This window comes from Empidonax traillii, unplaced genomic scaffold (assembly GCF_003031625.1).
Source record: "Empidonax traillii isolate 1590-97213 ecotype Southwest subspecies unplaced genomic scaffold, ASM303162v1 scaffold292:size1342341, whole genome shotgun sequence".
In the NCBI taxonomy this organism is placed as follows: domain Eukaryota; kingdom Metazoa; phylum Chordata; class Aves; order Passeriformes; family Tyrannidae; genus Empidonax; species Empidonax traillii.
Genome location: NW_020955485.1, coordinates 872,835 through 891,360, shown reverse-complemented (window position 1 = coordinate 891,360; position 18,526 = coordinate 872,835). Strand labels below are relative to the sequence as shown.

Here is an 18,526-nt window from a genome sequence, read left to right as displayed (position 1 = left end):
CCTCTGCTAATCCCATCCCCACTGGCCTCCTGCACACCCCTCCATCAGCTGGGACTGCTTTCCCTGCTTGCTGGCTGCACCCAGGCTATGTCAGCAGACTTGGGGCTGCTCACTCAGCTCCTCTCCTGCACTTTGAACCCCCCAGCCCTTCCTCACTGCTAGCCCCAGCCAGTGACCTCCCGTATCCACGTCTCCCCAGAGTCCCATTAGTCCATGTGCTGGAGCTCTCAGTAGCTGGATGGGAGCCAGGCACAGGTCAGGAGGGGGTTTACGGGCACTCTTGCACACTGCACGAATGGGGACAGAGCCAGCAGTCCCTGTGCCCTGGGTGCTCCCTGCCACTGAGCCCAGGAGGTGGGTCAGTCCTGCTGGGGCTGCTGGGACCACAGCAAAGCCCAGTTTCATGTGCACCTTTCGGTTTATGAGGGGAGTTCCAGGAAAAGGAGGAATTTGGCTTTGACAAGCTGTTGTTTGCTCCAGTAAGGTCTGCCTGGGTCCCTCTACCACCATAACATGCCAATACTGAATGCTCTCTCTTTTCTCCTTCAGAAAAGCCTAAATGAAATATTTGGTGCTGACAAATATTCCAGAGCAAGGAAAGAAGTGCTGACCTACATGTTCTCCAGGCCCATGCAGGTGAGAACAGCATTGGACTCGTCTGGCTGTAGCTGTAGCTCTCTGCTGTGGCTCTGTCTTCAGTCCTCGCCCCTTCTGCGTTACTGAACTGGTTGTTGCACACTGGGGGAGTGAATGAACACTGAACATGGTGCTCTGGGGCTGCCTGCAGCTTCCCCCAGTGATTCCAGCCATGTGTAGCTGGCAGTGGGAGTATCCTCTGAGCAACAGAGCTTCACTGGATGGGAGGGTCGGGCTGAGTCTTTCCTCGCCCTCCATAGTGTCCCTGTTGGGACATCCCATGTTTGGATGTTTCACCCTTGAAGCTGCGTGCAGGGTGTCAGCAGACTCACAAGGACCCAGCCTGCTCTGCGAAGAGCTGGTGGTGGGCTTCAGGGTTCATGTTTGTGCCATTTCTTCACACCGTGGTATCCCAACTGGTCCAAAGAAGGAATCAAGAGTGAGGATGATGTAGGCATGGGGAACTGGCCATAAGCACAGTCTGGTATTTTCTCTTAGAATCAGGGAAGTTCTGGAAAACCTTTGGTCTCCCTACAGCCCAAGTGGCTCTGCAATGGAGGCTTGTGCTGCTCACACCAGTTGTCATGTTTGGTGGATCTGCAGCTCAGGACACTTATTTGGGTGTTTGTCCCCATCAAAAAAAGTTTTTGTGAATCATCAGCTGCACTTGCAGCTATGCATAGCACAGCCTGTTTTTGGGGAAGTCCTACCCCTCAGGGGGAACGTTCCTGAAATGGTCTCTCTGCTGTGGCCTGCTTATCACTGCAGGAATGAATCATCTTCCTAACATCACTCATGACTGTCTCTCTTCTAATTAGCTTATTTGCTTCATTTACTCATTAGCAGTTGCCTGAAGTCCTGCTGTGCTTTGGGGACTTAATGCTTTCTTCCAACCAGGATTGGGGTCTGAAGCCATTTTGTAAATCACCCCCTCATCTATGTGTCCAGCTCAGGAGTGCTGCTTTGTAAAGAGCAGGGAGTGTCCTCTGGAGCTGGCTGTGTTGTCCCAGATCCCATGGCCAGCTTTGGGTTATTCTGGTCCCTTCTGTTACCTCTTTCTTTTCTGGTGGAAGCTGCACTGGTGACATGCAGTCCTTGGAGTCCCTGTCTGGTCCTGCTGACTGGCACAAGCCTGGGCTTTGCCAGTAGAAGCACATGGAGCAAACCTGGCTGTTGACCAGGATGGATGAGCAAGGAGAATGCAACTCAGTTCTGCAGTTCCACCAAGGAGATGGGCTTTTGGGGACCCACTGTCTTGCTGAGATTTTGCCTCTGTGGTCTCCTGAGACTTTGGTTGGAGAGGTGGTGGGTGTGCTCTGATATACCTCACAGTGGCTCTTGTTAAAATTTAGCCCTGTGAATACACATTAGATCTGTATGTGAGAGAGATATCAAGGGTTTGGGGATAAAGTCTTCTGCAGAGTAGATACCTGACAGAGAGTCTGGGAAAGAAGAAAGAAGCACTTTTAAAGGAAATATTCCATGAGACTTGATTTTGGCAGAAACTAGACTCATTTTGTCCTCAGAAGACCAAGGTGCCCGTGAGTCCAGGTTCACTCATACCTGACAAACGTGCTGCCTGGCACACTCCCATAATAGGCAAAACCCTGTTTACAGCTGAGCCTATTGGCCCTGCAGGGCAGCCTGTGTCTGGATGGTAAGCAGCATTCCCACCTGCTGGCCCTCCCCAGCATTCAGGATGGTACTGCTGCGTGTGGTGGGGTGCTCTCATTATGGGAAGTGGTGCATGAGCCAGAAGAAGCAGAAATCAGTCTCGATCCTGGGATATGCTTATGCAATTTAGTTTGTAAATGGAGTTTCAGACCTGCCCAAAGCCATTGGTCAGGTGAGCAGACGCTCCCCTCCTGTCTTCGGGGCAGCTTTCCAATCTCACCCAGTGTGTGCTTTCAGCAGGGGATCCATATGACCTCCAGTCCATAAGGAAGGACCATGGCACTGCGATGATCTCTGGTCTCTGACCACACTCGTTGTGGGGTGGACTCACAGCTCCCCAAAATCCCAAGCAGCTCAGATTCCCACCCTTGTTCCTGCTGCTAAATGCAGAGGACTGGTAGTTTAACGCTGTGTCAATACCCCTTGGAAAGGGCAGACAGCCTCCAGGAGGAAGGAGCTTTCCCTGGGAGGAGTATTTTTTGCTGTCTGTATTAGAGCAGATGGAAGAATCAGCCCCGTCCTGCCGGATGTCACGGTCCCTCATGGGGGAGAGGACAGATTTGAGTGTTGGCAGCTGTGGAGCACAGCCACATGGGGGCCCAGGACGGTGTGGAGGGCTGGGCCATCGCTCTGACAGATGGTGTGGCGAGACCGTCTGGTGAGGGCACTGAGAAGTCACCTGTATCCCTGCACATGTCTCAGCTCCCATTGATAAAGCTGGTGTTTCAGGGACAAGGCTGCAGCTAAATCAGCCAAAACAGCCTGTCCACAGGTTTAACCCCTCATTGTGCCAAGCCTGTGTCTTCCATCTTCACTGCACACTGGTGGTCAAAGCATCAGCCTCTTGAAGGAGGAGGGAGATGGGAAGCAACTGGTAATGTGTGTGTCTGGGTGAGCGCCTGGATTGCCATGCCAGGAGCCTTGTAACAGATGAAGGAGCAGTGACGTACCATTTTTCAGGGGCTCAGTCACTCGGGGATTCAATCTGTCCGTGAGAGCAAAGCTGCCCCTGGTTGGCTGGGGCTGATTTATTTCCAGGCTCCTCGCAGTTCTCCGAGGATTGCAGCAAACCCTGGGGATTTGAGGCCACTTATGACTCAAATTTGTTAATGAGAAAACATCTGCTTTATGCCAGGCTGGCGTCACTGGGTAGTGTCGTCATGGTGGTGAGGACAGGTATCAGATACGGCTTGGACTGGGCTCCCTGCAATGTGTCACCCTGCCACAGCCCAGAGGAGTATTTGTGCTGTGATGCCGATGTCAGTGAGCCAGGAGTTGCCAAAAGGGTGTCCAAAATGGTGCTGGACCCTGCAGTGGCTGGGTTTGGCCAGCACATCCATCAAGACAAAGTGCCCCAGACAACAGCAAGCAGCACAGGACCTTCAGCATCTTTTCTAACGTGAAACAAGGCAGAGCATAACTTGAAACATTGCTGGGCATGGGGCAGGGGTGGGCCGTTCCCAGGGGCTTTCTCCTAGCAGGGATTTTGACCGGTGCTCTGCTTTCTACCTGCTTAGCATTGTAAAGACCTTTCTCCCTTCTGCCCAGAAGCTTGGCACAAGTGCCTGTAAACCCCCTGTGATTTCACACTGTCTGTCTGCACAAGGGCACTCATCTTCTCCCGCAGCAGCCTCCAGTGCTTGGCGTCTCTCCCTGCCCAACAGAGCCTCGTTCAGTGGGAGCCGAGCTAATTGAGTGGAGACCATACTTTGTGGAGTCCATCAGAAACAATTTAATTCTGGGTTGTGGAAATTGGCAGCCACCACAGCTCCTATCCCAGCTCTTGGGTCTCATAATAAGGCCAGGACTGATGCTGCTTTTTTTAACCTGCTCTATTTACTTGCCCGGATCAGTGCGTTGCTGCTCAGCAGGAGCTGGCTGTGCTGCTGGGCTGGAGAGCAGAGGATACAGCTGCCCAAACTGAGGATCCCAGGACAGCTCTGTAATCAGAGCTGGCTACTCCTGTTTTTTTTAAATCACTTGCTCTTATTTTCGAATGGGTTCATTCAATCGCCACTGTGCCGTGACCCCGCCGCAACCCCCCTGACCTGCACAGCCTCCCCTCCCCGCCTGGGCTCGGCCCCCGATTGTTTTCCCAGCCCTGAGAGCTGGTGTTTCACAGATGTAAAAATAAAAGCTGTAACGTGAGATAACAGGGACGACACAGGAGAGGTTCCTGCTGAAGAGACTGCTGGGCAACACGGTGCTGCTGTCGCCCTGGTGTTGGTTTAGATGGGCAGTCCATCTGCTCGGCTTCCCAGCTGCCATGGTGGGATGGAGCAGCAGGGATCACAGCAGAGCTGTCTCTTCCTCCTTAGCGAATGGAGGAGCCACTTATCCCAGCCCCCACTTGCAGGCACTTGGAGAGCCTGCAGCCAGACCCAGAACCAAAGAGCCTTGCACAGGAGCCACTCTGCAAGGCTCCTTGTTGGGAAAGCATCTGAGGTGGGTGTGGAACAAGCTGGGCTCTCCTCTGGAAGATGGGAGGATGGCTAATGAGCCGCAGGGCCTGAACAGAAGCAGGAGAATGCTGAAACCCATGTGTGATGTGAAAGTTCATGCAGTCCTTGGGGCCAGGCAGGGTCAGCTGGCAGCCAGCAGTGGCTTTGCACCTTTTTCTCTGTGCTCGTTTTCTGCAGCACTTGTCTTGTCCCTGCACAGCCCGAACTGAGCATCAGGTGAAGGGCCATCAGCACACAGGATATCATTAGAAGGACCATTGGCTGCTGGAGATCTTGTCTCACAGACCCAGACCCCTCCAGCCTCATGCAGGGTCCTGCCACCATCCTTGCTCACACCCTTCCCTTGTTTCTCCCCCCTTTCAGATGGCTCTCTACTTCTGCACTGGTGTCATGGAGGACGAGACCCTCTTTCGCCACTACGCCCTGAACGTGCCCTTCTACACCCACTTCACCTCCCCCATCCGCCGCTACGCCGACATCATCGTGCACCGGCTGCTCTCCGCCTCGCTCGGTGGGTCTGCCCGGCCGCTCGGGGGGTGACCTGGGCACCTGGGTCCAGGGTGCCGTGGGGTGGCTCTGTAGCAGGAGTGACAACATTGTCACTTGTCCCCTCTGCAGGTGCCAGCTCCCCCATCAAGATGGAGAAAGAGGACATCCAAAGGCAGGCAGAGCACTGCAACGACCGGAAAATGGCTTCCAAGAGGGTGCAGGAGCTCAGCGGTGACCTCTTCTTCTCCATCTTTGTCAGGGTAAGAGCCAAGACTGTCTTCCCTCAAGGCGTCTCTGGGTTTCCCTCTGAAGGCTCAGCCTAGATGCCACCAGGCAGGGGGCTGTGGCTGCCCACTTGGCCTCAGGAAAGGCAAACAGTGAGGGGACACAGCAACCACCACTGCCATATTCCAGGAGCTGGAGACACTGGCTCCCCTTGGGGATGGCTGGATGAGGGCTGCTGTGTAGTGACAGCCATGTCTCTTGACAGGAATGTGGTCCTCTGGAGTCAGAAGCCATGGTGATGGGTGTCCTGAGCAAGGCCTTTGATGTCCTGGTGCTGAAGTTTGGAATCCAGAAGCGCATCTACTGCAATGTAAGTACCTCACCAGTGTGAGACAGTGCCAGTGCTCTCACCAGAGATGGCTGCAGCAGCCTGGGGCCATTGGAGGCAGTTGCTGTCCTGGTGCCCTTTTGTGCCACCCTGCAACCAGCAGAGCTGTGCCCAAGCCAGGCCAGCCAGAGGGGAGGGAGCCTTCCTGGAGTTTCCATTCCACCCCTCAGCCCAGGCAGGCACAAGGGGCTGAGGGTCTGGATCAGCCCAGGCTCTGAGGACCAGCTCGTCCCTGTGATGTGCTGGGTGATCTAGCCTGAGTAAAAAAGAATAAAGCCAGATTCAGGGGAACAGAGATGAGCGTGGATCTGAAGCGAGGGCAGGGAGTGAGGCTCGGTTTTCATTTCATTTAATCAGACGGTTTATGTGGGGCTGTGACAGCAGCGCTGTGGACCAGCACCTGCGGTCGGTGACAGCATCCTCTCTTAATAACCTGGTTATATGGCTGGCAATGACATCTTTAAACAGGACATAGAGTGTGATATATGGGCTGATGGTGTATCACAGCAGCCCCTGATTTACGTGCTCGGCTCAGGCTCACAGGCTGCTGCATCCCAGTTGTTAAAGAGCGTGCAGGGCAAAGCAGCGTCAGCCCCATCCACAGGCAAAGTGAAGGAGGAGACCTGAGTAGGGGAATGTTCCCGATATTCTTCCTGCCTGCAGGCGCTGCCCTTGAGGGACTTCCACTTCCAGAAGGTGGGGAAGAAGCCAGAGCTGACACTCGTGTGGGAACCAGAGGAGTTGGAGGAAGAATCTGTGCACCAGGTAAGACCCCCACAGCATGGGATAGGCTCAACACCATGAGGGTGGCATGGAGGCTTGTGCAGTGCCCACCTGTGATGTCTGTAAGGACAGGTCTGGGAGGCAGGACTGCCTCGCAGGCTGTCGGGTCCTGCTGTCTCTCTGCGTCCCCAGTGAGCCCAACTTCAATCTTAACCTCCTCTGACATCCAGCCCTGCTCCATCCCATCGCTGCCCTCACATCTGACCTCTCTACACCCTTCAGTCTCTGCCCTGCCTGCTGTGTGTCCTACATCCCAATTCAGTTTCCTTCAGGAATTGAATTAACGTGCTGTTTACTTCCTCCTTCCAGATCATCAATTAAGATGTTAAGTAAAATCAGGCTTAAAGCAGCTCCAGTCTAGACCCTTCCCCCCATCCTGGCATTCTTTGCCCCCTCACTGACATGGCCTTTTCTTGGGGTTTCCATCCCTTTGTCAGGGTTGAGCCCAAATTAGGAGAAATTTTTTAAATCAGACTTCCTGAGATGCAGTGTCAAATGTTTTAACAGCATTTAGAAATCTCTCTTTTGTGTCCCTGTCATCTATTAACTTGGTAACTCAATCAAAGGGAGCAATCGCATTTGTCTGGCTTGATTAAGTGGTGCTCCTTTGCCAGCTTTTGTCTGGCATCGCTCTAAAATCACAGCTGTGTTGACTGCTGTGATCCCTGCCTGCTGCCAGAGTGGGGATGGGAGGACTGAATCCCAGCCTCTCCCTGCACTACTCTGGGGGCTCTGCACTTGAACCCCATTGCCATCCAAGCCCAGCATAGCCCATCCTTGCCCACCTAGGGCTCCTAATACAGAGCACAGTCCTTTCCTTCTCTTCCCAGGGGTGAGGTTGCGGTCAGAGCTGGCTGAACTCCCTGGCTGCTGCAGGCGTTTCTGAAGGCCTCCCTCCCTTTGAAGCTGAGCTTTCCTTTCTCAGCTTGGCTCAGAGAAGCTCCCTGGATGTGGCCCGAAGTGGCCTCCGTTCCTCCTTTCCTACAGGAGCAGGGATCACTTACACCCAAGCAGAGAGCTGCATGAAAAATGACGCCCCAGCATGAGCAGGGCCCATTTTGGTTAAGCAAACAGTTGGTAGAGGAAAACTCACAGGGAACTGGCTCATCCCAGGGCTGTGCTGAACCACGTTAGGTGTCTCCCAGACACCCCATGGCACCAAGCACCCCACCTCCCCACCCGGACCTGGTGCTTTAGCTCAGCCTGGCCAGGCAGTGGGAATGTCAGGAAAGGCTGTTATTGGAAAGCTGTGCAGGGGTCTGGGCTGACTGTCCCTGCCACAAAGGGAAGGTGTTGCCCCCATCTCTCCCTGATCTCAAGATGACCAGAACCTCAAGTGTGCATCACTCAGGGCCAGAGTATGAAGTGGATTTAAGACTCGGGGGAATTTGATGTGAAAATGTGCTGTTTTGCAGCAGTTCAGCAAAGGGATGAGGCAGGATTGCAAGGGAGAATCCTGATAATCCCCATTTGACTCCCCCAGGTGTGGAGGGCTAACCTTTGACCACCACCCCCTGCACTGCAGCCAGCTGGAGCGGGCAGGGGCTGGTGCTCAGTAGCCAGCAACTCTCTGGGCAGCCAACTGCAGAAGTCTTTCCCTGCAAGTTGCTCGTTGCTGGCCTTTCAGTCCATTTAAGTCTCAGTGAGATTTTCCTACTCTGAATGATTAATTGGGAGCAGCTGGCACTGAATGAGCTGGGAAGGGTTGGACAAGGTTACCTCGGTAGCTCCGTGCCCGCTCCTCCTGCAGGCCAGCCCCAAGCAGATGGTCCCAGTGAGCCCTGCTACAGCACAGGGCTTGGGGACAGGCTCCAGCAAGCAAATCCCCAGGTGCCTGGCTGTGACCCCAGGAAAGCCCTTCCCAGTGTCCCAGCCAGCCCCTGAACTCTGCCTCAAGGGCAGACTGGATCGATGCTTTACACTTCTGATCCGTACAATTGCAGGAAGAGCTGGGTTCAGAGGAGTGGGGAGGTGGCAGCAGCAGCACCATTCCTGAACAGGAGGGATTGATTTTTTGGGGGTTTTATTCCCTTGCATGTGTCCCATCCATTGTGCTTCCTTCCGGGTGTCCTCCTGCTGTGGGAACACAGGCAGGTTGTTCCCTCCTTGTGGGATGCTGATAAAATGCTCAGTGTGATGTGGAAAACCCTTCTGACCGCAGCTCCTGTTGGCACTTGGCCAAGCTTCATTAAAGGATGATGTGGCTGGAGTGGGAAGGCACAGGCAGGCTTGAGGGGGGTTGGGATCCACAGCCAAGGGCATAATTGCCTATAATCCTTCCCAGACTGTGCAAAGAACACAAGTGGGGCCTGATCAGGCTGGAATAAGTGAGGATGTTCTGGGAGGCTCATTTAGGTCAGTTTGGGTTCCCTGTCTGGCTTCAGAGCCTATGGTATTGCTCCTAAAGATGCTGCCTCCAGCCCCAGCACCAGGAGCACTCTGGACCCCAGCAGAGCTATCTGAATCCATCTTGCTCCATTCCTTGGCTCCCCACGGGTATACTGGTGGAGGCAGCAAAAGCCAACATGTCTCTAGCAAATCTTAGTGTGTTGCCGATCACCTGAAAGCTCTCTTTTCTCTGTCTTTCTCTCCCTGGCTGAAGGTGATCACCATTTTCACGCTGGTGGAGGTGGTGCTGACGGCGGACAGCGGCTCCCTCAAGTACAGTGCCCTGCTCAAGAGACCAAGCTCGGGGAAGTGAGCTCGGAGGAAGCTGCACGTGCTCCCGCTGCCAACGCTCCCTCACCTCCCAGGCCCTGCACCGGCACCTGCTGGAGGTGGAAGGGACCCATGAGGACTTTGGGGATTGAGTTTTAAAACCAGTGTCGTTTTATTTCTGGTTTGGATTTTAACTCCAGCTGGGAGCAGGGCTCAAGGCTTGAGCCTGCCCCAGGCAGAGCATTTCTACTCTCGGGTATTTTTAGCTTGATGCTTTCTTACTTTTTTTTAAAAGCAGTGGTGTCCATCCCCAGCTTCAGGTGCCCGTGGTGAAGGCCAAGTGGGGATGCATGTCCCCAGGAGCAGAGAGGGGCTGGCTCCATCATCCCAGGTGGGATGTGGTGGGATGCATTGGGATGCAGCTGTGGGGCCATGCAGGAGGGTTTCTTGCAGGGTTGTGTGTCATGTAATAAAAGCCGGGTCAGCAGCCCTATGTGGAGCTTGTGCAGGTTTTATTTTGTGCCCTCCACGTGTCCTGCAGCCGGGGAATCCCAGCAGTAACTCATCTCCATGGCAGTCTGATGCCTCCCCTGCCTCTGCTTCCCAGGCATTATGAAATCCAGGTGATCTCACCATCTCTCCCAGCCCCTAGCTATGCTTGTCCAGAATGTATGAGAGATCAGGATAGATTCTCCCTGTCTGGTGGCTAATCCCTCAGTCTGGGGAGGACTTCTCCGGGAGTCTCCATGTATTTTTGCTCCAGTCCCTCACACCGTGGCCTCCAGCCTAACCCTTCTTGGGGACGCTGCAGCACCATGTTCTTGCTTCTCCCTGCCAGTCAAGGGAGCATCCATTTTGCAGATGGACCAATGTCTCTGCAACCTCCAGGCACCTCTGTCTGCTCTCTGTCCCCATGTCCACCCTCCACAGTGTGCAGGATGTCTCCAAGGGCGTGGGCTGCTCTGACAGCTCCCATTTTATCACAAGTAGTGGCTGGTAGACAGTCTGGCAAGAAGGAATGGATCAATTCTGCCAGGAGGGAGGAAGGGAGCCCTGCATCACTCTTCCTCGTCAGTGGTGACACCTATGGTGCTGGCACCAACACATCTGCCCTTGGCAGGAACCAGCAGCTGGCCAAATCTGGGATGCCCAGCTCAGAATGCAGTATCAGGCCTTGGGATGGGTCAGGAGTGGGTAAAACACACTTCCCAGGAGCTGGTGAGCCCTGAAAGCCGTCAGGGACACCTACAGTCCCTAGGAGTTGTGCTCCTGCAGCGTCTTTCTGGAGGGGCTGATGCAATCACGGATGGATGTCACCTGGTACTGGTGACATGGGGCTGTTCCCTGCCTGCAACAGGTACCTCGTTGTGCAGGTGTGCTGGCATGGGCTGCCCCAGTGCACCCAGCAGGTTGGGCTGTGTGTGTGACTCTCCTGGGAGAGGGGACTGGAGGACACTGACACCTAAGCCAAGATGTCCATCCCTTACCCCTCAGCCCAGTGTCTCCCTCCTTGGGTTTGTCTTGGGGAAAACCAGGCAAATCCAGCCCAGCCCAGCTCAACCTGTCTGCAATAACAGCCCTTTGCCCCGCGCCCTCCCTGCTGCTCCCCGGGGTCCTGCAGAAGACTGCGGAGCTGAGGGCCACGAGGTGCCCGGGTCCCCAGGGATGGGCCTGGAGGTCCTGCCTCGCTGGTGGGGGCAGGGATGGCCCCAGGGGAGTCGGGAGCATTGGGAGGGCCCTGGGAGGGCTGGGAGATAGTCCCTGAATGTTATCAGCCCATCGTCTCAGGGACAGGGAAGGGCCATAAAGGGCTGTCCCCTTGCCCTGGACGCAGGCAGCATTCCAGGAGGCACCTGGGGTGGGCAGCATGGGACGGCCGCTTTCCCCTGGAACTTACCTTCTCCTCTGCTTCCTTGCTCAGCTCACCACTGCAGCCACTGACAGGGGACGTGTGGGACAGTGGGGTAAGAGCCCTTGGTGGGGGGTGCTGGGGCTGCTGTCACTTCCCTGGGAGTCTCCGGGGACCCTGTCGACTCCCCATGGGATACCAGCAAACAGGAACGCTCACAGCCACCTCAGGGTGGTCTGAGACCCCAAATTTTCCCCCAAAGCAGGCTGTGTCCCTGCTCCCCCCATCCCAGCTGTCCCCAGCCCCCCAGCACTGACTTTGGATCAAGCGACTCTGTAGCCACAGCCAACTGGAGTTGCCCGGCCATTACACCCTCACCATGAGGGCCTGTGCTTGGGCACCCCACCCCCTCTGCCAAGAGACACAAGGAGCTTCCCTGCCAAACTCTGCCTCAGTTTCCCCCTCTGCAGGGGGGTTCTGAGCAATGCTGGAGTGCCAAAGGCCATGCTGATTCCCAAAGGATTCCTGGTCACCCCTGGGAGGGGGCTTTGAGTAACTGAATTCGCCTCAGTTGGAGATGCCCATGCTGGACCCCTGGGGTGTGCCCCCTGAAGACCCTCAGGGTGCCCTGTGCCCCTGCACACCTCCAGCTCTGCTCTCACCTCCAGATGCTGAGAAGTCCCCAAGCTACTGGAATAAAGGGGCCAGGAGGAGGCTGGAGTTGGCCCTGGCATTACAGCCAGAGGCACAGCGGGCCAAAAACATCATCCTCTTCATGGGTGACGGTGAGTGCCCCAGGTCCCTGCCAGGCCCTCAACAGCTGGTGGATGTGGCTGATGAGAAGATGGGGCTGGTGCAGATCCTAGGGCAGTGCCTGGGGAGGGCAGGACTGTCCCTGGTCCCAGCCTGTGCCACCGTGTGACTTGGACATGCCCACAGGCATGGGGCTGTCCACCATGTCGGCAGCTCGGATCTACAAGGGGCAGCTGGCTGGTGGCTCAGGTGAGGAGAGCGTGTTGGCCATGGAGACCTTTCCCCACATGGCCCTGGCCAAGGTGAGCGGGGCAGTGCAAGGGGGGGACATTCCTGATGCCCCTGGTCAAAACCCAACTGGACCCCTCTTGCTTCCAGACCTACACCATCGACCGTCAGGTGCCCGACAGTGCTGGCACAGGCACTGCCTACCTCTGTGGGGTGAAAGCCAATGCCAAGACTCTGGGGCTGAGCGGGGCGGCCGTCTACGGAAAATGCCGCACCACCTTCGGCAACGAGGTGGACTCCATCCTACACCGGGCCAGGCTGGCGGGTATGGGGCAGCAGGCAACCCTGTCAGAGCCTGGCATGGCTCCCCTGTGCCATGCAGGGCTGGATGGGCTCCCTGTAAACCCTTGCCCACGCTGCAGGCAAGTCGGTGGGCATCGTGACGACCACGCGGGTGCAGCACGCGTCCCCCGGGGCAGCCTATGCCCACTCGGCCAGCCGCAGCTGGTACGCGGATGCCAACATGCCCAAGGAGGCCCTGCGGGACGGCTGCAAGGACATCGCCTACCAGCTGGTGCACAACACGGACATCAATGTGAGCTGGGGAGCGGGTAAGGGAGGGAGGGGGCGCCAGGAATGTTGGGAGTGTCTGCTGAGCTCCCGGGCAGGTGATCCTGGGCGGCGGGAGGATGTACATGACCCCCAAGCGGACTCCAGACCCCGAGTACCCAGAGGACCCAGACCAGAATGGCACCAGGAAGGATGGCCGGGACTTGATTGCCGAATGGCTGAGTGCCAAGCAGGTAACATGTCGGGACAGAGGGAATGTGCTTCTGGGCATGGGGCACGTGCCATTGGCACTGGCTCTGCTGTTGCTGGCAGGGTGCCCGCTACGTCTGGGACAAGAAGGGCCTGGATGCGGTCAAAGATGACTCCGTGAGCCACCTTATGGGTAGGAGCATCACTGCCTGCACCACTGGCAGTGCTTCCTCCTCCACCCCTCTACAGAGGTGCTGGTAGGGGCACAAAGCAGCCCCAACATGGACCCCCCTCGCCTTGCTCCCCCAGGCCTCTTCGAGCCCAAGGACATGAGGTACGAGCTGAACCGCAACACATCCACAGATCCCTCCATTGTGGAGATGACGGAAAAGGCCATCCGTATCCTGCGCAGGAACCCCAATGGCTTCTTCCTCTTTGTGGAAGATGAGTAGCTCCAGGAGGGCAGTGTGGCTGCGACTGGGGTGGGGTGTGGGTCCTGGGAGCAGGTGGGCATCCAAGGGGATCAGGGGAAGGTGAAGGCTGTGTTCCCTGTGCAGGTGGCAGGATCGACCACGGCCACCACAGCGGGCGGGCCAAGCAGGCGCTGATGGAGGCCGTCATGCTGGACCGGGCGGTGGCGCGGGCGGGAGAGCTCACCTCCCCCTTGGACACCTTGACCGTGGTGACGGCGGATCACTCCCACGTCTTCACCTTCGGGGGCAGCACACCGCGTGGCAATTCCATCTTCGGTGGGTCTTGGGGAAGGACAGCGAGCATCCCTCTTCCCACCTCACCTCCACCAAGGCCAAGCTGGCCCAGGCGTGGAGCGAGGTGTGAGGTGACAACGTCTTTCCCTGTGCCAGGGCTGGCCCCCAAGAAAGCCAAGGACAAGCGAGCCTACACCAGCATCCTCTATGGCAATGGTCCTGGCTACAGCATCAGTGACGGGGGCCGTCCAGCCGCCAGCCTCCCCGCTGCAGGTAGGAGTCTGCTGGGGATGGGGTGGAGGCACAGGGTGGCTGGGGACAGCATCCCTCTGGCACGGCCACTGGGGACACGCCATGAGGCTCAAGAGTCACTTGGGCAGGAATTGCTCTGACTGAGGTGATGGGAACTCCCCCCACCCTTGGGAAGCCTCAGGGAACCTGCTGCCCCCAGCCCCATTTCTCCTCTCCCCCCTGCAGAGGACAAGGACTACAGGCAGCAGGCAGCCGTGCCACTGGAGACGGAGACTCACAGCGGGGAGGACGTGGTGGTGCTGGCCCAGGGCCCCATGGCCCACCTCTTCCACGGGGTGCAGGAGCAGCACTACATTGCCCACGCCATGGCCTACGCCGCGTGCCTCGAGCCCTATGCCACAGAGCCCGGGTGCAGGGCAGCCCGCAGGGCCTCCCACAGCACCAAGTGCTCCCCACAGACTCTACTCACCCTCCTGGCCCTCTGTGTGGCTGCCCTCATGGTGGGGGGCTGAGAGCCCCTGGATGAGTCCCTCTGAGGGTCTTGGCAGCAAGATCACCACTGTGGCCAGAACCAAGGGATGCAATAAAACACATCTTGTTTGTCTCAGTCCACTGTGCAAAGGTTCAAAGTAGTGGTCAGTTCCTGAGTCAGTTCCTCCATTTTTCCAGCTGGTCATGGCTCCTAGTTCCCCCCAGGGACCAGCACTGAAGGCACTGGGGTGAAAGAAGTAAGGAAATGACAGTGAGGGGAGGCCACGTCCTCCCCAGCTTTGCCAGGCCCTGGGGCACAGTACATAGTACACGTGTACAGGTACACATTCCTGGAAAGGAGCTGAGCAAGGAGCAGAGCTTTTGTCCACATCCATGGATTTATTACTCAAGAAAGTCTGGGCAGAGAGCAGGGTGCTCAATGCACAAGTGATGCCAGGTGCTTCTGATACCACTGTTGTCCCATTTCCAATGCTCAGCACTGCCCTTGGCACCTGGGGACAGGGCATTCCCCTGCCTGGCACTGCAGCTTTGTAGCTGCCAGGAACTGCACATCCTCTTGTCCCTGCATCTGTCTGCACCCCCAGCCCATCTGTGCCCCAGCAGCCCCAGCTGATGTGCCAAGGAGGTGCCAGCAACCCAGCCCTGCGGCCTTTGTGCGAGCTGCCCAGCTGAACACCCGACTTTTGGACACGTGCTGAACCCCTCCACACACCCTGCAAGGGCTGGTCCCTGTCCAAAGTCCCTCCCTGGATCTACTGGAGCTGCAGACACTGCCAGCGTCATTGGGCTGTCGGATCCCACCATGAAGCTCCTGGCATCCCTCACCCTCTGCCTCTGGGCAGGACTCAGCACTGCTATCATCCCAGGTGGGGACAGGGATGGGGACGAGTGCCCCTGCCTGCAGGGGGTGTCTGGGGAAGCGGGTCATCAGCCTGACTGTCCACAGGGAGGGCCTGGGGAGGAAGGCAGGGGCTGCCCAGCTCTGCAAGGGTGAATGGGGTTTAACTTTGCTTCTCTGGGGTCTTTGAGCCAGTTTTCTCCTGGATTCCTGCTTGTTTCTGGGCTGGGGGCTGTGCTGGGAAAAATGCCTTTATCCTCTATCACCACCTCGTTGCCACGGATTTGAATCCATACCACCTGCAAGATCACTCCCCATCCTGTCTGGTTCTGCTGCTCCCCTCCTTCTCTGCCTCAGGACCCTAGTCCAGGCAATAGGTGCAAGCCCACATGGTCTCCTCCCACCCCAAATAGCACCCTGAATTCCTTGGTCCGTGTTAGAGAAGGCCCCAGCATAGGGACGCCCAGGGAATGAGTATCCCTGCTGGTGTGCCCTGGGATGCAGGTGCTGGTGAGCTGGGACTGACTGACAGGTGTTTGCCCTGTCCTAGAGGAGGAGGAGAATCCATCCTTCTGGTACAAGCAGGCAGCTGCAGCCATCGACGCCTCCTTGAAAATCAAGCCCAGGATAGGCCAAGCCAAAAACCTCATTCTCTTCCTCGGGGATGGTGAGTCCTGCTGGCACCCCTGGCAGGCAGGCTGACGTGGCCAGTGCTCTGCTGAGTGGGGTGTGAGGAGGCCACCTAGTCCAGAGGGTGACTAGGACCCTCTCTCCTCGCCCAGGATTTGGGATCCCCACCATCACAGCCACCCGCATCCTCAAGGGGCAGCTGCAGGGTAGGCTGGGCCCTGAGACCCCTCTTGCTCTGGATTCTTTCCCCTACGTGGCTCTCTCCAAGGTAAACCCCACCATGCTGGACAGGGGCCAGAGTGATCCTGGGCACGGGGCCATGGTGATGCCCGTGGGGCTGCTGGCAGCGCAGAGATGCATGTCTGCAGTGCATGGGGTCCGTGCCCAGCCCACACTTGTCCCTGGGTGAGCAATGAGTGCAGCAGGGAGTGCTGGGGGGCACCCCCCTGTGTGCTTCTGCCAACTGCCCCCTGCCCTGAGCCCCTCTGTCCTCGGCAGACGTACAACGTGGACCGGCAGGTGCCCGACAGCGCGGGCACAGCCACAGCCTATCTCTGCGGGGTGAAGGGCAACTATCAGACAGTGGGGCTGAGCGCGGCCGCCCGCCACTCTCAGTGCAGCACCACCGCGGGCAACGAGGTGATCTCAGTGCTGGAGCGAGCCCGCAAAGCTGGTAACAGGGGCTGCGGGGCTGGAGGGACCCCACGGGAATGAGGGGCATCACACTGGGGGCTTTCCCCCATAAGCACCCTGTAGCTGGATGGTGGGGAAGCCTGTTACCCTTCATGGGGTCTGATGGCTGGGGGGTTGGCAGGGAAGGCGGTGGGCATCGTGACGTCCACGCGGGTGCAGCACGCGTCGCCCTCGGGGACCTACGCCCACGTGGTGAACCGTAACTGGTACGCGGACGCCAGCATGCCCACGGATGCGCGGCAGGAGGGATGCAAGGACATCGCCTGGCAGCTGGTCCACAACGTCGACATCAACGTGAGTGCCCGTGCACGGGACGGGGGGAGCAGGAGTAGACACTCCCCCCCACCCCAGGGCAGCCCCATTAACACTGCACCTGTCTCACCCCCTCCAGGTGATCCTGGGGGGTGGTCGGAAATACATGACCCCTGTGGGGACGCCGGACCCTGAGTATCCCACCAACAGCCGGCAGAATGGGATACGGGAGGATGGGATAAACCTCATTGACACGTGGCTGGAGGCACGGCCGGTGGGTGACGCAGCAGGGACAGTCCTCTGCCCACTGCCCCTGGCACAGGGCCAGGCAGCCACTAACCTCCCTGTGGGATTCGCCCACAGGGTGCCCGCTACGTCTGGAACAAGACAGAGATGCTGGCTGCTGCTGCCAACCCCAGTGTGAATTATCTGATGGGTAACAAATGTGCCGTGTGCCGGGACCCAACAGTCGCCAGGACATTTGAAGGCACTGAGGTTGTCCCCATCATGTCCCCTCCCAGGTCTCTTTGAACCCGGGGACATGAAGTACAACCTGGTGCGTAACACCACTCTGGACCCGTCACTCACCGAGATGATGGAGGCGGCCATCACCATCCTGAGAAGGAACCCTGAAGGCTTTTACCTCTTTGTGGAAGATAAGTTGGGGCTGGTGACACTGGGGCTGGTGAGAGGGGGGGTCCCACACCCCAGGGTGGGGGTGGGAGCTGGGGGTGCTGCCCTCGGTCCCAGCCCACCGCGAGTGCCCGTCTGCAGGCGGCAGGATCGACCACGGCCACCACGACGGGGCAGCCCAGAAGGCGCTGACAGAGGCGGTGGAGTTCGACCGGGCCATCGAGCGGGCAGGGGTCCTGACAGACGAGGCACAGACCCTCACCGTTGTCACCGCTGACCACTCGCATGTCTTCTCCTTCGGTGGCTACACCCTGCGTGGCACCTCCGTCTTCGGTGGGGCTCTGCCCTGTGCTGGGCACTGCCGGCTCTGCAGCACCCTGACTGTGGCCAGAGGGTGATACGGGCATTCCTTGGCTGATCCTTCCCTTCCATCACCCCCTCCCCAGGTCTGGCCCCCTCACAATCCATCGATGGGAAGAGCTACACATCCATCCTCTACGGGAACGGGCCAGGCCACACGGGCCCCGACCGGCCCAACGTGGACCATGAGACAGCCAGTGAGAGCACAGAGACCATGGCTGGGTGGTGGGATGGGGCTGGGGGTCGTCATTGCCCCCTCTCACCCCTTCTCTCCCCTCTGCAGTGGATTTCGAGTACCTGCAGCAGGCGGCCGTGCCCCTCGACTCAGAGACCCACGGCGGTGAGGACGTGGCCATCCTGGCCAAGGGCCCTATGGCCCACCTCTTCCATGGGGTGCAGGAGCAGACCTATGTGGCCCACGTCATGGCCTATGCTGCCTGCATCGAGCCCTACACCGAGTGCCACCAGCGGGACTCTGCCCCTGGCATCCGTGCCACCCCCCTGGCCCTGCTCCTGCCCATCCTCCTCCTGCCCCTCTTCCACTGATTCCATGTCAGTGGAAGCTGCTATGGGATTTGCCAGACCCATGTTCCCTCCCCTCCCCACGTTGTGGCACCTGTAGGTGAGCAGCAGCTTTCTGAAACATCCCTGCTCTGGATGCAGCAGCCAAAGGGTCACCAAATCCTGAGCATGGGGTGGGTCCTACACCACCCGAACCAGGAGTGTTAAATAAACACGGGGTGTGACACTGGTGGGACAAGCATG

At 57.8% G+C, this 18,526-nt stretch overlaps 3 protein-coding genes across 6 annotated transcripts in view; all 3 read left to right on the top strand.

Annotated features, from left to right (window-relative positions):
• Positions 1 to 9,804, top strand: part of DIS3L2 (DIS3 like 3'-5' exoribonuclease 2) — a 184,292-nt gene extending 174,488 nt beyond the window's left edge. For all 4 annotated transcript variants that reach the window (XM_027890613.1, XM_027890615.1, XM_027890616.1 and 1 more), the window contains 6 exons: positions 550 to 636; positions 5,136 to 5,283; positions 5,391 to 5,521; positions 5,752 to 5,856; positions 6,538 to 6,639; positions 9,260 to 9,804. In XM_027890613.1, coding sequence (XP_027746414.1) covers positions 550 to 636; positions 5,136 to 5,283; positions 5,391 to 5,521; positions 5,752 to 5,856; positions 6,538 to 6,639; positions 9,260 to 9,358 — 672 coding nt within the window. In that variant the 3' untranslated portion in view covers positions 9,359 to 9,804. The remainder of the gene's footprint in view (positions 1 to 549; positions 637 to 5,135; positions 5,284 to 5,390; positions 5,522 to 5,751; positions 5,857 to 6,537; positions 6,640 to 9,259) is intronic.
• Positions 9,805 to 11,174: 1,370 nt separating this feature from the next.
• On the top strand, positions 11,175 to 14,376 carry LOC114060803 (intestinal-type alkaline phosphatase-like). The gene is made up of 11 exons (XM_027890606.1): positions 11,175 to 11,279; positions 11,833 to 11,949; positions 12,104 to 12,219; positions 12,296 to 12,470; positions 12,568 to 12,740; positions 12,814 to 12,948; positions 13,028 to 13,097; positions 13,214 to 13,346; positions 13,460 to 13,653; positions 13,768 to 13,884; positions 14,089 to 14,376. Exons 1-11 carry the CDS (start codon positions 11,183 to 11,185, stop codon positions 14,373 to 14,375), a joined length of 1,614 nt encoding a protein of 537 aa, XP_027746407.1. The 5' UTR covers positions 11,175 to 11,182; the 3' UTR covers position 14,376.
• A 562-nt stretch (positions 14,377 to 14,938) lies between these two features.
• On the top strand, positions 14,939 to 18,307 carry ALPI (alkaline phosphatase, intestinal). The gene is made up of 11 exons (XM_027890619.1): positions 14,939 to 15,221; positions 15,744 to 15,860; positions 15,976 to 16,091; positions 16,322 to 16,496; positions 16,638 to 16,810; positions 16,908 to 17,042; positions 17,132 to 17,204; positions 17,290 to 17,424; positions 17,543 to 17,734; positions 17,848 to 17,958; positions 18,045 to 18,307. Exons 1-11 carry the CDS (start codon positions 15,158 to 15,160, stop codon positions 18,305 to 18,307), a joined length of 1,554 nt encoding a protein of 517 aa, XP_027746420.1. The 5' UTR covers positions 14,939 to 15,157.
• Positions 18,308 to 18,526: the final 219 nt, after the last annotated feature.